Below are 15,734 nucleotides of genomic sequence, written 5' to 3' on the forward strand. Positions count from 1 at the left end.
AGAGCTTATGTCCCTGATCTTGGGGTTAAAATAGTCGCTATTGTTTCTAGTTATAGAGGGTAATGGGAGGTACCATATCTACCTGCTCTTAGCCAACCTAAACTTTTAAAACTTTAAACTCCTGCCTAACAGGTTCTCTCTCATTAACACAGTTAATCTGGTTGAAAAAAAAAAACAAAAAAAAACACGACACTAGTTAGCAATGATATTATTTCTGAGGTATGAAAATTCCATGGAATCCATAAGGCATCTGTACAGGAACGTCAGCCCGGGCAAGTTCTGTGAAGGTTCGGGCGTCTAAGATGAGCAGAAATGTTGTTTTATCCTACAAGAAGGAAGACAAAAAAAAAAAAAAAATGTCTATTTTTATTACAAATTTCATAGGTTTATAGGTTTGAACATTTGTTTTTTGTGCTCATTACAAATACATAAATGACTGATGAAAAGCATAACTGCAGCACATCCTTAAAGCAGAACTCCACTCTCTCAATCATTGATTATTTTTAATATTTATGCTGCTAGCATTAGTAAATAGATTGGAAAGTATATCATATTTAGGAACAAATGGCAACCACCCCAACCTATAACTGGCCTTAGCAGCAAGGAGCACATGGAAAGGAGACGCATGTCAAAAAACAACAAACATGCCTGGAGGGAGCCCACCCTTCCTTAACCACTTGCCCTCCAGAGGCTTTACCCCCCCTTCCTCACCAGGCCATTTATTGCGATACAGCACTGAGTTACTTTAACTGAAAATTACACGGGCATGCAACACTGCACCCAGAAGAAATTTGCATCCTTTTTTCCTAGGAATTGAGCTTTCTTTCGGTGGTATTTGATTGCCTGTGCTTTTTTTATTTATGCTATAAGCAAAAAAAGACCGACAATTGAGAATACAATATTTTTTACTTTCCTATTAAACATGTCCAGTAAAAAAAAAAAAAAAATCAAATTGTCATAAATTTAGGGCGAAATGTATTCTGCTCCATGTCTTCGCTAAAAAAAAAAAAAAAAAAAAAATCCCAATACGTGTAAATTGTTTTATGTGAAAGTTACAGCGTTTAGAAATGGCTGTATAGATACTGGGATTTATTTTTCTACTAGTAATGGCGGAAATCAGCGACTTTTAGCCGGACTGCGGCGGGCATTCTGACACGGGGGGGGGGGGGGAACTAACTTTGTGTCACTGACATCCCCAGTGACACCAATACAGAGTACAGTGTCAGTGCGGTTTTATTAGTACTGATCAAATGACACTGGGCAGGAAGGGATTAATGTGAGGGGTGATCAAAGGGTTTACTGTGTGCTGGGGGGGTTCACTTTAAGCACACTGTTCGGAATGGCTGTGCTGTGCAGCGCCATCCCAAGCAGTGTGCCTGAGCTGACAGGGAGGAAGACTGTTTGTAAACAAAACAGCCTTCAATCCTCGGTGATTGTCAGTAATCAGGTGCAGGCAGTTAATCACTGGGCGGTACCCGTTTTATTGACATCAGCGGCCGCAAACAGCTCGCTTGCGCCCCCCACCCGGAAATGCAAAATCACATACATACATACACACACACACACACACACACACACACATATATATATATATACACACACACACACATATTCACATACACACACACACATATATACACACATACATATATACACACACATATATACATACACTGTTTTTGCGCACCCATGCTGTGCTATACGGCAGTGGGTAAGTGGTTAAAAGATATAGGGACGCTTTGGACACCCAGCAACAGCATAATGGCGGCAAAGGTATTCAGTGTGTCCCCTCACCAATTTACCAACAGTAGAAACAAATGGCAACCACCCCAACCTATAACTGGCCTTAGCAGCAAGGCGCACATGAAAGGGTGACGCATGTCAAAAACCGCCAAAACAAAAATTCCCAGCTCCCAGCCAGCAACAAACCAAAATTGACCCCCTCTAATAGTTCATGTTAAAAACGAGGGGTTTAGTTTGCACACATTGGTGAGAGGACGCACTGGATACATTTGCTGCCATTGCTGGGTGTCCAATGCGTCCCTATACCTTTGAGGGGTGGGCTCCCTCCAGGCATACCTGCCCTTAATCTATCCATTATTATATATGTGCTTCAACTCAGGAGACTCTCAAAGTTAAAGTAAGGACTGCAGTACACTGGAGTGCAGTGATGTGGCCGCTGCAGCTTACACATATATTTGCAAATGTGTGAATACTAAACCTCTTGTTTTAACGGGACCTGCTAGGGTCAGTTTGGTTTGATGCAGGCTGGTTGGCAAGTGAGCTGAGAATTTTTGTTCTTATTGCACAGCCTACCATGCTCATGTACTAAACTTTTCAGCTTTACACGATTGTACCTTATTGGAATGAATATTACAGATGTGCCTTTTTTCTGTTTATTATAACTTTATGCTGTTTTTGCAGCCTACTCCTTAATTTAAAAAAAAAAAAAAAAGTGACCTCCCCTTTTTTTTTTTTTTTTTTTTTTAACAGCCCCTTCCTTCCCTGAACACAATGGAGGTTATTTACAAAAACTGTGTGGTGCAAAATCTGGTGCAGCTCTGTATAGAAACCAATCAGCTTCCAGGTTTTGTTTTCAAAGCTTAATTGAACAAGCTGAAGTTAGAAGCCGATTGGCTCCCATGCACAGCTGCACCAGATTTTACACTCTCCAATTTTAATAAATCTCCCCCAATGAGCGATCAGTACCGATCACTTTCTGTGTTTATTCATAACTGAAGCAAAGTAAACTTTTTTTTTTTTTCTGAAGGCGGGGCCTGTCAGGTTGTCTGTATGGGGCCCCGTGGTTTCTAACAGCAGCCCTGAGCACACACACTGCACATGCATTTTTCTCTCTCTGGCAAGTGTACTATAAATACACTATTTATATTTATTATTTATTTTAGGTACTTATATAGCACTGTCAATTTACGCAGCGCTTTACATATATATTGTACATTTACATCAGTCCCTAACCCTCAAGGGGTGTACAATCTAAGGTCCCTAACTTACATTCATACATACACATACTAGGGCCAATTTAGACAGGAGCCAATTAACCTACCAGTGTGTCTTTTGGATTGTGGGAGGAAACCCACGCAGGCACAGGGAGAACATGCAAACTCCAGGCAGGTGGTGCCGTGGTTGGGATACGAACCAACAACCCTAATACTGCCAGGCGGAAGTCCTAACCATTTAGCCACTGTGCTGCCCACTATGCACCATACCCAACGCTTAGTGTTGCACAAATACAGCTGCATACAAAACATTGCAGAAATACATAAAAAACTATAGCATCAATTCACAAAGCTAATATTAGGACCGATGGGATATGAAAATTAAAGTCACATGGATAAAGATCCTTATCCCTGCATTAGGCTTAATTCACACAGCCATTTGGAGGTCATACTGTGTGCAGAGACATCCGAGACCTGCAGATAGTGTGCATTTGGAGCATACGTCAGTGCGCATGCAGGCGCTTTATGCAACCCCCGCCCCATAATACATCTCCATAGGCAGCTGTACACAGCAGCACATAATGGGGGATGTCATTGCGCTGGTTCTGTACAATGTATGGCCATGTGCATGAAGACTTAAAGCTTTGTGAATTGAGCCTTTCTAGGCCTAATTTGCACAACCGGATTTTTTAAACAGTGATGCTGGCAAATCTGTATCAACTAGAATTTGGGGGTTACAATACTTTGCAACCAACAGTTTTCAGGTAATAATGCATACACAACATATATACAGTATTTCACAACTGTACGTTACTTTGGTGAGCTGTTTGCAGTGCAATCCTACCTGACGGGGAGTGACTACAGCTGAAAGGATAACTCCATCATCTTCTTCCATAGAATCTGGACGAGGCACAAACACCGGCTCCAAGGGATAGACACCATCTTCTTGCCAAATCTTAAAACCAAAAAGTATACTCATGTGACTAACAGAATAAATGTACAATGTCGCCATTAATGTGACAAGGGGACATATTTGAGTCCAACCTAAAGGGATTCTAAGTCCCCATGCACTCTTGACATTTTTACAGTAGCTGTTTTTGGCTTTTGATGTTGGTTTCTACAGCCAGTAAACCCTCCAGCATGTTATCCTATGTGTCCATGCACACAGACTAATCAACATTTTTTGGCAGAGGCATTTTTTGGCTGGAATAAAAACCCAGGACTAGTGGGTATCTAGAGGAGCTTCATAGCTGTAAAAACGCTCTAACGTGGTAAAAACGCTGCAAACTGCAGTTTTTAGCATTTTTTTACAAAAATGTTTTTTGCTCAAACAAATGCCAAACGCAGGAAAACACTGCTAAATGCTAATGTAAAAACGCTAAAAAAAAAAAAAAAAAAAAAAAAGTGAATTTACACAGCTAATGTTACCAGCATTATCAAAATGTCCCATGCGCATGAGGACTGAAGGATCTTTTTTTTGGTAACATAACATGCTATACTTACCTGCTGTATGCAGTGGTTTTGCACAAAGCAGCCTGGATCCTGCTTTTCTCGGGTCCCCCGCAGGCTTTCCTGGCTCCTCCTGTCGATTGCCCCCAGAGCAAGCAGCTTGCTATTGGGGCAACTGCTGCTCCGTGTGTCCATTCACACATGGAGCCATGTCTTGGCCCCACCCCCTCTACTCATTGGCTGTGATTGACAGCAGCAGGAGCTAATGGCTCCCGCTTGCTTTCTCAGCAGCTTGCTATGGGGGCACCCGCTGCTGTGTGTCAATTCACACATGGAGCTGCGTCTTGGCCCCACCCCCTCTCCTCATTGACTGACTGGCTGTGATTGACAGCAGCAGGAGCCAATGGCTCCCGCTTGCTGTCTCAGCAGCTTGAGGAGGCAGAGATCCCAGGCAGCCAAGGCTGTCATTCACATTGTATCAAGATGAGGCTCAGTTACGTATTGAGGGGAACGGAGGACACTGCTGCACATGAAGGGTTTTTTTTTTTTTAACCTTCATGTATTCTATGCACGAAGGTAAAAAACCTCTAACCTTTGTAAATGTAAATCCTCACTTTGTAAACAGCCCATTCAGTTTAAAATAGAGATTAAAAAAGGCAAAACATTTGCGTATAGATAAAAAATATATATATATAAATACCTTTTATCCCCCCTTTTTTTATATACGATCATATATCCTTTGTTCTCAGCTACATAAGAGCAGGGGAAGGAGAAACAGCAGGATACCGATCTTCCTAGTGAATGGCTGTGTGATGGGGGGGGGGGGTGTCAGCACAAGTCTGATCATTGGAGGATAGTAGGCAGAGTTCCCAGCACAGCTAGAGAATTGGCCATAGTGTGTGCTCCAGCCTAGTATGGTCAGTTTATAATAGGAAAGCAGAAGGACTGGCAGGAACACCAGGGATTTCACCCAAAGAAGCAATACAGAGAACAGATCAGTGTAAAGGGCAAATCACAGCAGCCCTTTACCAAGTGATCTGCTGTGTCCAATCATGTAAACAGATTTGCCAGTTATTGGCAGTTCTTTTCCTCACATGCTGTGTCTGTGTGAAAGGGTCTGGCGAACGTTGCCTGTAACATCATTCAGCATGACCGTTTTGGTGGTGGGTCAGTGATGGTCTGGGGAGGCATATCCATGGAGGAATGCACAGACCTCTACAGGCTAGACAATGGCACCCTGACTGTCATTAGGTATCGGGATGAAATCCTTGGACCCATTGTCAGACCCTACGCTGGTGCAGTGGGTCCTGGATTCCTCCTGGTGCACAACAGTGCCTGGCCTCATGTGGGGAGAGTATGCAGGCAGTTCCTGGAGGATGAAGGAATTGATACCATTGAATGGCCCCCACGCTCACCTGACCTAAATCCAATAGGACACCTCTGGGATGTCATGTTTCGGTCCATCCAACACTGCCAGGTTGCACCTCAGACTGTCCAGAAGCTCAGTGATGCCCTGGTCCAGATCTGGGAGGAAATCCCCCAGGACACCATCCGTCATCTCATTAGGCGCATGCCCCGATATTGTCAGACATGCATACAAGCACGTGGGGGCCATACAAACTACTGAGGACCATTCTGAGTTGCTGCAATGAAATTTCAGCAAAATGGACTAGCCAGCTGCATCATTATTTCACTTTGATTTTTAGGGTGTCTTTGAATTCAGTCCTCTGTAGGTTGATCATTTCCATCAAACAATGGGACATCCTTACGTTCCTAACACATTACTCATCCATATCAGTATAGATATCCAGCAGGAGATTTGTCCCCATTGAGATCTGATGTGTTTTCATAGCGTTCCTTTATTATTTTTTTTCAGCAGTGTACTGTATATAATGGTGTTCTGTGGGAAGAACTGGATTTGTTTGTTTTTTTCAACCAGACTATGTAACCATGTATGGCTGTATCTTTGTCATTCTGTGAGCCAGTGCCGCATCTAGCGTGAAACATATTACAATAGAATGTTACTTCTGGCTATTTTAATAAAGGAGGAATGTTATTTTTCATCTTGCTGTGCGCTTTATTGCTGATACAAGTGATTGCTTCAGTGAAGACAAGCCAGTACCTGAGATGTGATTGTGAATTGTGGAGCCGGGTCTTGCCTGGAGCAGCGTACGAAAAATCTGACATTGGATGGATTCCCTATTTGTGATTGTTCCACAAAAGGACGCATTGCAACCTTCGATTGTACACCCCTTGAGGGTTAGGGACTGATGTGAATGTACAACAGATGTAAAGTGCTGCGTAAATTTCCGGCGCTATATAAGTACTTGTAATAAATAAATGTAGAAAAACGCATTGTAGCGCGGCACAATTTAAAGACACATATGATATGAACAAGAACTGTAGTAACCATCCTGAAAGCCATGAGACATTTCACTGTAATGACTGGTCACAGACAGCCAGAATTGCCTATTCCAGTGCAGGGAAGCACACATTCACATAGGCTCACCTAATGACACCTTATTGTATAACACTGGGCACATACTTCTTCTGTACATAGCACTGTACTCCCCCAATGGTCCCAGTCCTCGAACTATTGACAAGTATGGAAGATATTACCTGACCCACGCAGCACCCTGCTCATCTCCAGCACTCTCATCTTCCACTACAAATCTCCTCTGGACCCTGACTCTTTATTCCTATTGGTTGTTGCTGCTGTCAATCACTGAACTTTTTGCCTTGCATGTCAGACATAACGGAAGTCACATGTTCGGTGTGATCTTTGACATACTTAGTGTGCCTGTACTGTGTGAGGTTACATGTACTGCACCCACTGTGATGAATATTTTCCTAGAAGACAAGCACAGTATATGCCGCAGGTCTGTGTGGACAGCTCCCAAAAATACCTACAATACACAGTTGATGTTTAAAAAAAATTAATCAGATCATCTACACAATGGGTATGTGATCACTAATCAATGAGTATAATATGAATACAGAGCTGTAGCAACATTTTCATATTATATTTCAATAATCTAGAGAAATGGTCTCCAAACTGCAGCCCTTTGCTTGCTTCTATCTGACCCTTGGGGCATTACTCCCCCACCATCAACAGTGGAGTATAGTTCCTGCCACTGACACCAACAATGGGGCACTTTTCTGCCCACTGATACCAATAATGGGGCACTAATCCTCCCACTGACACAAACAGTGAGACGCTATTCCTCCCATTGATACAAATGATGGGACGCTATTCCTCCCAGAGACACTAATGATGGGGTACTATTCCTCCCAGAGACACTAATGATAGGGCACTATTCCTCCCAGAGACACTAATGATGGGGTACTATTCCTCCCAGAGACACTAATGATAGGGCACTATTCCTCCAAGAGACACAGATGGGGCACTAGTCTTCCTACTGGCACCAACGATGGGGCATTCCTCCCACTGATACTAAGGATATGGCACTGTTCCTCCAACTGATACCAATGATGGGGCACTATTACTCCCCCTAATACCAATGATGGGGCACTATTACTCCCCCTAATACCAATGCTCGGGCATTGTTTATTCCAACTGACACTAGGACATTTTCTTCACCCCATGACCAAAGTCCGGCCCCCCTAAAGTTTAGAGGACTATTCTTCCCACTTACACCAATGTTGGGGCTCTCTCTCTCACGGATATCAATAATGAGGCACTATATCTCTTGACATTGATGGGGCACTATTCCTCCCATTGATGGGGTACTTTTCTTCTGACTGATACTAATGATGGGGCACTATTGCTCCAACTGACACCAATGATGGGGCATCATATATCCCACTGACATCAATAATGGAGCACTATATCTCCCACTGACACCATTGATGGGGCACTGTCAGGGAAGGACATGCTGTCTGTATGGAGAGGAGAAGGACTGTGCTTCACTCATCATTCACCATTCTGAGATTCCAGAGGACAGATACAGAGTCTCAGTGATCACTGCTACTTTGCTACCACCTACAATTGTGGACATTTGTAGCTAAAGTGAAGTAATTTTTGAACGTCACCAATTCTTCAAGGGTGCCACAACATCTTTTGATCAGCACATATTGTACTTCAACTAAATTCTGTCCTGAACAGGTCTTATCACTAGATAATGTGACGTCTGGCCTGCATGGCATCACCCCTACTGCAGACGTGTGTTTACATGAAACGTTTCTAGAAGGAGCCCTCACACGCCTTGACGTCACGCCGCCGGGTCAGGAGGTCCTGCGGTCCACACTGGTCAGTGCTCGTTTAGGTGCTTTTTATGATTGCCCATAGCAGTCTCTTGTAACCTCTCCAGTTGCAATGTAAGTCATTGGTTTTATTTGATGCAATAAATTTATCATTTACAATACTACACTATGAGCACCTTTATTCCCCATACCTGGCACTGAGCCTTTATACCTCAGCACCAGTATTTCAGGCACTGCGGCAAACCTGAGGATTAAACACCTGTGATCAGACCTGTAACCTTCCCATATATCACTGAGGGATCACCAAAGGATCTTGGCACCAGGCTGTTTTCACCCAGGACCCCAGGATGTATACGATCCAGATATGCGCAATTATATTGTGCTTCCGGTGAGTAGGCAATTTATCCATACCTCTGCAATAGAAGACTGGATCACACTCACAGTGATTGATATTATATGGTGGATCACACTCACAGTGATTGATATTATATGGTCGATCACACTCACAGTGATTGATATTATATGGTGGATCACACTCACAGTGATTGATATTATATGGTGGACTACATAACTCTTATTAAGAGTATAAGTGGACTTGTATCAGTCACATATTCGGTTATGTTAAAAGGTTTACATTTGATTTAGCACTGCACTCCCTGTTTTGTGATTGATGGGGCACGAATCCTCCCATTGATACCAATGATGGGGCACTTTACCTCCCACTGATACGAATGATAAGGCACTACTCCTCCCAAAGTTTGGAGATTCCTGATCTAGAGCATGCAGCTCCAGCTGACTTGTTCCATTGTGTTTGTCAAGTATAGAGTACAACTGGTTGAGATCCCAAGCCAACACAAGACATTGAATTGGGGGGTTTACTGTATATAAGCTACTAATGTACAGTATTAGTATTAGGGGGTGGGGAAAGCAAGAAACAGCTACTAGGGGCATTGTAGCAGCATTTAACAATTGTTTCTGCTGGGAAAAAAAAATAAAAAAATATTCCTAGATGCTGAAGCTCAAAAAATGCAAATAGCCTAAAGCAGTGTCTATAGACACATAGGATAACACTATTTTGATTCTAGGAGCAGAAAAAAAAAATGCGAACAGCTTCCTGGAATGCTAGTGTGCATGGAGCATAGGAATTATGTTACTGGCAAAAATACAGGTATAAAGAAATAAAAGCATGAAATTAAAGAAAACTAACCCCAAAAACAAAAATGCAATATTCTGTAGCTTACCAATGATTAGATGTGGTGGTCGCATTAGTCATGTTTAATTTAATTAAAGCATTTAGAGATTTGGCTTAATGATTCTTTAAAGTATACCTATAGGCAAAACTTTTTTTCCATATTTGATCGAGTAAGGGAGGGATATAACTGTCAGTTTTTTACCATCTGTGTCCCATTGGGGAAATTTACCTTCACTTCCCATCACATAACCAAAACATGAAGAGAGAAAATTCCAGCAAATTAAGAGAATCTATTGTGGCCCCCCAGTTCAACAGAACTAGTGTCCCCATTGGAAGATTTCCTCATTTACTTTTCTGGGAACAACCCAAATTTTGGTATTTTTTTTTACTTTTGATAATGGTAAAAACAACAAAAACAGGGTGACTAACTGGAGCAGGAGGTAGCAATAAAAACTAGTAACAATTAAACCAAAAGAAGATTAGGATTGGTGCTGAAAACCTTCCCCTCAGAAAATACACAAAAATACCTTTTACAACAAATACATTTTATTAAAAATTAAGATTTTTATTAAAATAATTCATTAAAAAGTCTCGTGGTATACTCCTTTAAAACAGACTCATGTAAAAATAAGCCCAAAAGCAGCTCAGCAACCCCAACATCATCCCCCCCCCCCCCAAGCATATTTAATATTGGTAGTATAGATGATTTCCCAACGTGTTTCACAAATAGCTTCTTCAGGGGTTCAAGGGGTGCGATTTGGCTGTAGATAAAAAATAACCCTCAAGGGGTATTTACCTTGAGCTGATGGATGCCCCACAGTGCACAATTGAGGTCAGAGGTAAGAAGATGGAATATAGGAGATGGACCCAGAACCCAGAAATCCAATCCAAAAGCCCTGGCAGGCCAAGCATAGAAGGGAGAGACCACAATACAATCCACAATGGGCCCTTCTAATAGTACTTAATGTAGAGAACTGTCCAAAAAGATCCAAAAAGGTCCAAGGGGATAAATATAAAGAGGCCTGCTATAGCCACAATCTTGCTAACCTCATCCAAAGCCTTCAGACTTGTGAAACCGTAACCTCTGCCAGCACTGATACGGGACAATGACTTGTACTTTAATTTATTTGCAGTTTTATACCAATTTCCACCATTTTAAAAAACTTTTCTGCCAAGGAACACTCCAAGGACTTTGCGAATACCTTTATGTACCAGATGTTTTTGTGCTCTTCCGATATTGATTTAACATTTTCACTAAGAGCTTATGTCCCTGATCTTGGGGTTAAAATAGTCGCTATTGTTTCTAGTTATAGAGGGTAATGGGAGGTACCATATCTACCTGCTCTTAGGCAGGAGTTTAAAGTTTTAAAAGTTTAGGTTGGCTAACAGGTTCTCTCTCATTAACACAGTTAATCTGGTTGGAAAAAAAAAAAAAAACACGACACCATGACACTAGTTAGCAATGATATTATTTCTGAGGTATGAAAATTCCATGGAATCCATAAGGCATCTGTACAGGAATGTCAGCCCGGGCAAGTTCTGTGAAGGTTCGGGCGTCTAAGATGAGCAGAAATGTTGTTTTATCCTACAAGAAGGAAGACAAAAAAAAAAAAAAAAATGTCTATTTTTATTACAAATTTCATAGGTTTATAGGTTTGAACATTTGTTTTTTGTGCTCATTGCAAATACATAAATGACTGATGAAAAGCATAACTGCAGCACATCCTTAAAGCAGAACTCCACTCTCTCAATCATTGACTATTTTTAATATTTATGCTGCTAGCATTAGTAAATAGATTGGAAAGTATATCATATTTAGGAACAAATGGCAACCACCCCAACCTATAACTGGCCTTAGCAGCAAGGAGCACATGGAAAGGAGACGCATGTCAAAAAACAACAAACATGCCTGGAGGGAGCCCACCCTTCCTTAACCACTTGCCCTCCAGAGGCTTTACCCCCCCTTCCTCACCAGGCCATTTATTGCGATACAGCACTGAGTTACTTTAACTGAAAATTACAGGGGCATGCAACACTGCACCCAGAAGAAATTTGCATCCTTTTTTCCTAGGAATTGAGCTTTCTTTTGGTGGTATTTGATTGCCTGTGCTTTTTTTTTTATTTATGCTATAAGCAAAAAAAGACCGACAATTGAGAATACAATATTTTTTACTTTCCTATTAAACATGTCCAGTAAAAAGAAAAAAAAAAAAAATCAAATTGTCATAAATTTAGGGCGAAATGTATTCTGCTCCATGTCTTAGCTAAAAAAAAAAAAAAAAAATAAAACAATTTACACGTATTGGGATATATTTTTTTTTTTTTTTTTTTTTTTTTATGTGAAAGTTACAGCGTTTACAAATGGCTGTATAGATACTGGGATTTATTTTTCTACTAGTAATGGCGGAAATCAGCGACTTTTAGCCGGACTGCGGCGGGCATTCTGACACGGGGGGGGGGGGAACTAACTTTGTGTCACTGTTTTTGCACACCCATGCCGTGCTATACGGCAGTGGGTAAGTGGTTAAAAGATATAGGGACGCATTGGACACCCAGCAACAGCATAATGGCGGCAAAGGTATTCAGTGTGTCCCCTCACCAATTTACCAACAGTAGAAACAAACGGCAACCACCCCAGCTATAACTGGCCTTAGCAGCAAGGCGCACATGAAAGGGTGACGCATGTCAAAAACCGCCAAAACAAAAATTCCCAGCTCACTTACCAGCCAGCCTGAAACAAACCAAAATTGACCCCCTCTAAACCCCTCGTTTTTAACATGAACTATTAGTTTGCACACATTGGTGAGAGGACGCACTGGATACATTTGCTGCCATTGCTGGGTGTCCAATGCGTCCCTATACCTTTGAGGGGTGGGCTCCCTCCAGGCATACCTGCCCTTAATCTATCCATTATTATATATGTGCTTCAACTCAGGAGACTCTCAAAGTTAGAGTAAGGACTGCAGTACACTGGAGTGCAGTGATGTGGCCGCTGCAGCTTACACATATATTTGCAAATGTGTGAAAACTAAACCTTGTTTTAACGGGACCTGCTAGGGTCAGTTTGGTTTGATGCAGGCTGGTTGGTAAGCGAGCTGAGAATTTTTGTTCTTATTGCACAGCCTACCTGCCTGCCTACCATGCTCATGTACCAAACTTTTCAGCTTTACATGATTGTACCTTATTGGAATGAATAGTGCAGATGTGCCTTTTTTCTGTTTATTATAACTTTATGCTGTTTTTGCAGCCTACTCCTTAAAAAAAAAAAAAAAAAAAGTGACCTCCCCTTTTTTTTTTTTTTTTTTTTAAATTAACAGCCCCTTCCTTCCCTGAACACAATGGAGGTTATTTGGTTATTTACAAAAACTGTGTGGTGCAAAATCTGGTGCAGCTCTGTATAGAAACCAATCAGCTTCCAGGTTTTGTTTTCAAAGCTTAATTGAACAAGCTGAAGTTAGAAGCCAATTGGCTCCCATGCACAGCTGCACCAGATTTTACACTCTCCAATTTTAATAAATCTCCCCCAATGAGCGATCAGTACCGATCACTTTCTGTGTTTATTCATAACTGAAGCAAAGTAAACTTTTTTTTTTTTCTTTGGAAGGCGGGGCCTGTCAGGTTGTCTGTATGGGGCCCCGTGGTTTCTAACAGCAGCCCTGAGCACACACACTGCACATGCATTTTTCTCTCTCTGGCAAGTGTACTATAAATACACTATTTATATTTATTATTTATTTTAGGTACTTCTATAGCACTGTCAATTTACGCAGCGCTTTACATATATATTGTACATTTACATCAGTCCCTAACCCTCAAGGGGTGTACAATCTAAGGTCCCTAACTTACATTCATACATACACATACTAGGGCCAATTTAGACAGGAGCCAATTAACCTACCAGTGTCTCTTTTGGATTGTGGGAGGAAACCCACGCAGGCACAGGGAGAACATGCAAACTCCAGGCAGGTGGTGCCGTGGTTGGGATATGAACCAACAACCCTAATACTGCCAGGCGGAAGTCCTAACCATTTAGCCACTGTGCTGCCCACTATGCACCATACCCAACGCTTAGTGTTGCACAAATACAGCTGCATACAAAACATTGCAGAAATACATAAAAAACTATAGCATCAATTCACAAAGCTAATATTAGGACCGATGGGATATGAAAATTAAAGTCACATGGATAAAGATCCTTATCCCTGCATTAGGCTTAATTCACACAGCCATTTGGAGGTCATACTGTGTGCAGAGACATCCGAGACCTGCAGATAGTGTGCATTTGGAGCATACGTCAGTGCGCATGCAGGCGCTTTATGCAACCCCCGCCCCATAATACATCTCCATAGGCAGCTGTACACAGCAGCACATAATGGGGGATGTCATTGCGCTGGTTCTGTACAATGTATGGCCATGTGCATGAAGACTTAAAGCTTTGTGAATTGAGCCTTTCTAGGCCTAATTTGCACAACCGGTTTTTTTAAACAGTGATGCTGGCAAATCTGTATCAACCAGAATTTGGGGGTTACAATACTTTGCAACCGACAGTTTTCAGGTAATAATGCATACACAACATATATACAGTATTTCACAACTGTACGTTACTTTGGTGAGCTGTTTGCAGTGCAATCCTACCTGACGGGGAGTGACTACAGCTGAAAGGATAACTCCATCATCTTCTTCCATAGAATCTGGACGAGGCACAAACACCGGCTCCGAGGGATAGACACCATCTTCTTGCCAAATCTTAAAACCAAAAAGTATACTCATGTGACTAACAGAATAAATGTACAATGTCGCCATTAATGTGACAAGGGGACATATTTGAGTCCAACCTAAAGGGATTCTAAGTCCCCATGCACTCTTGACATTTTTACAGTAGCTGCTTTTGATGTTGGTTTCTACAGCCAGTAAACCCTCCAGCATGTTATCCTATGTGTCCATGCACACAGACTAATCAACATTTTTTGGCAGAGGCATTTTTTGGCTGGAATAAAAACCCAGGACTAGTGGGTATCTAGAGGAGCTTCATAGCTGTAAAAACGCTCTAACGTGGTAAAAACGCTGCAAACTGCAGTTTTTAGCATTTTTTTACAAAAATGTTTTTTGCTCAAACAAATGCCAAACGCAGGAAAACACTGCTAAATGCTAATGTAAAAACGCTAAAAAAAAAAAAAAAAAAAAAAAAAAAAAAAAAAAAGTGAGTTTACACAGCTAATGTTACCAGCATTATCAAAATGTCCCATGCGCATGAGGACTGAAGGATCTTTTTTTTGGTAACATAACATGCTATACTTACCTGCTGTATGCAGTGGTTTTGCACAAAGCAGCCTGGATCCTGCTTTTCTTGGGTCCCCCGCAGGCTGTCCTGGCTCCTCCTGTCGATTACCCCCAGAGCAAGCAGCTTGCTATTGGGGCAACTGCTGCTCCGTGTGTCCATTCACACATGGAGCCATGTCTTGGCCCCACCCCCTCTACTCATTGGCTGTGATTGACAGCAGCAGGAGCTAATGGCTCCCGCTTGCTTTCTCAGCAGCTTGCTATGGGGGCACCCGCTGCTGTGTGTCCATTCACACATGGAGCTGCGTCTTGGCCCCACCCCCTCTCCTCATTGACTGACTGGCTGTGATTGACAGCAGCAGGAGCCAATGGCTCCCGCTTGCTGTCTCAGCAGCTTGAGGAGGCAGAGATCCCAGGCAGCCAAGGCTGTCATTCACATTGTATCACGATGAGGCTCAGTTACGTATTGAGGGGAACGGGGGACACTGCTGCACATGAAGGGTTTTTTTTTTTTTTTTTTTTAACCTTAATGTATTCTATGCACGAAGGTAAAAAACCTCTAACCTTTGTAAATGTAAATCCTCACTTTGTAAACAGCCCATTCAGTTTAAAATAGAGATTAAAAAAAGGCA

At 42.0% G+C, this 15,734-nt stretch overlaps 1 protein-coding gene and 1 long non-coding RNA gene across 3 annotated transcripts in view; both read right to left on the reverse strand.

Annotated features, from left to right (window-relative positions):
* Positions 1 to 192: 192 nt before the first annotated feature.
* LOC149466018 (uncharacterized) lies at positions 193 to 7,109 on the reverse strand. The gene is made up of 3 exons (XR_016312185.1): positions 7,026 to 7,109; positions 3,802 to 3,912; positions 193 to 325 (listed from the first exon to the last, which is right to left on the reverse strand). It is a non-coding gene; the product is annotated as an uncharacterized LOC149466018 (long non-coding RNA).
* Positions 7,110 to 10,350: 3,241 nt separating this feature from the next.
* Positions 10,351 to 15,734, reverse strand: part of LOC149466019 (carotenoid-cleaving dioxygenase, mitochondrial-like) — a 45,289-nt gene continuing 39,905 nt past the window's right edge. For both annotated transcript variants that reach the window (XM_089673101.1, XM_089673100.1), the window contains exons 11-12: positions 14,458 to 14,568; positions 10,351 to 11,407 (exon numbers count right to left, since the gene is read on the reverse strand). In XM_089673101.1, the coding sequence (XP_089529227.1) occupies positions 11,291 to 11,407; positions 14,458 to 14,568 (228 nt within the window). In that variant the 3' untranslated portion in view covers positions 10,351 to 11,290. The remainder of the gene's footprint in view (positions 11,408 to 14,457; positions 14,569 to 15,734) is intronic.

This window comes from Staurois parvus, unplaced genomic scaffold (genome assembly GCF_062004578.1).
Source record: "Staurois parvus isolate SC_StPar_1 unplaced genomic scaffold, SC_StPar_1.0 ptg000135l, whole genome shotgun sequence".
Lineage (NCBI taxonomy): Eukaryota > Metazoa > Chordata > Amphibia > Anura > Ranidae > Staurois > Staurois parvus.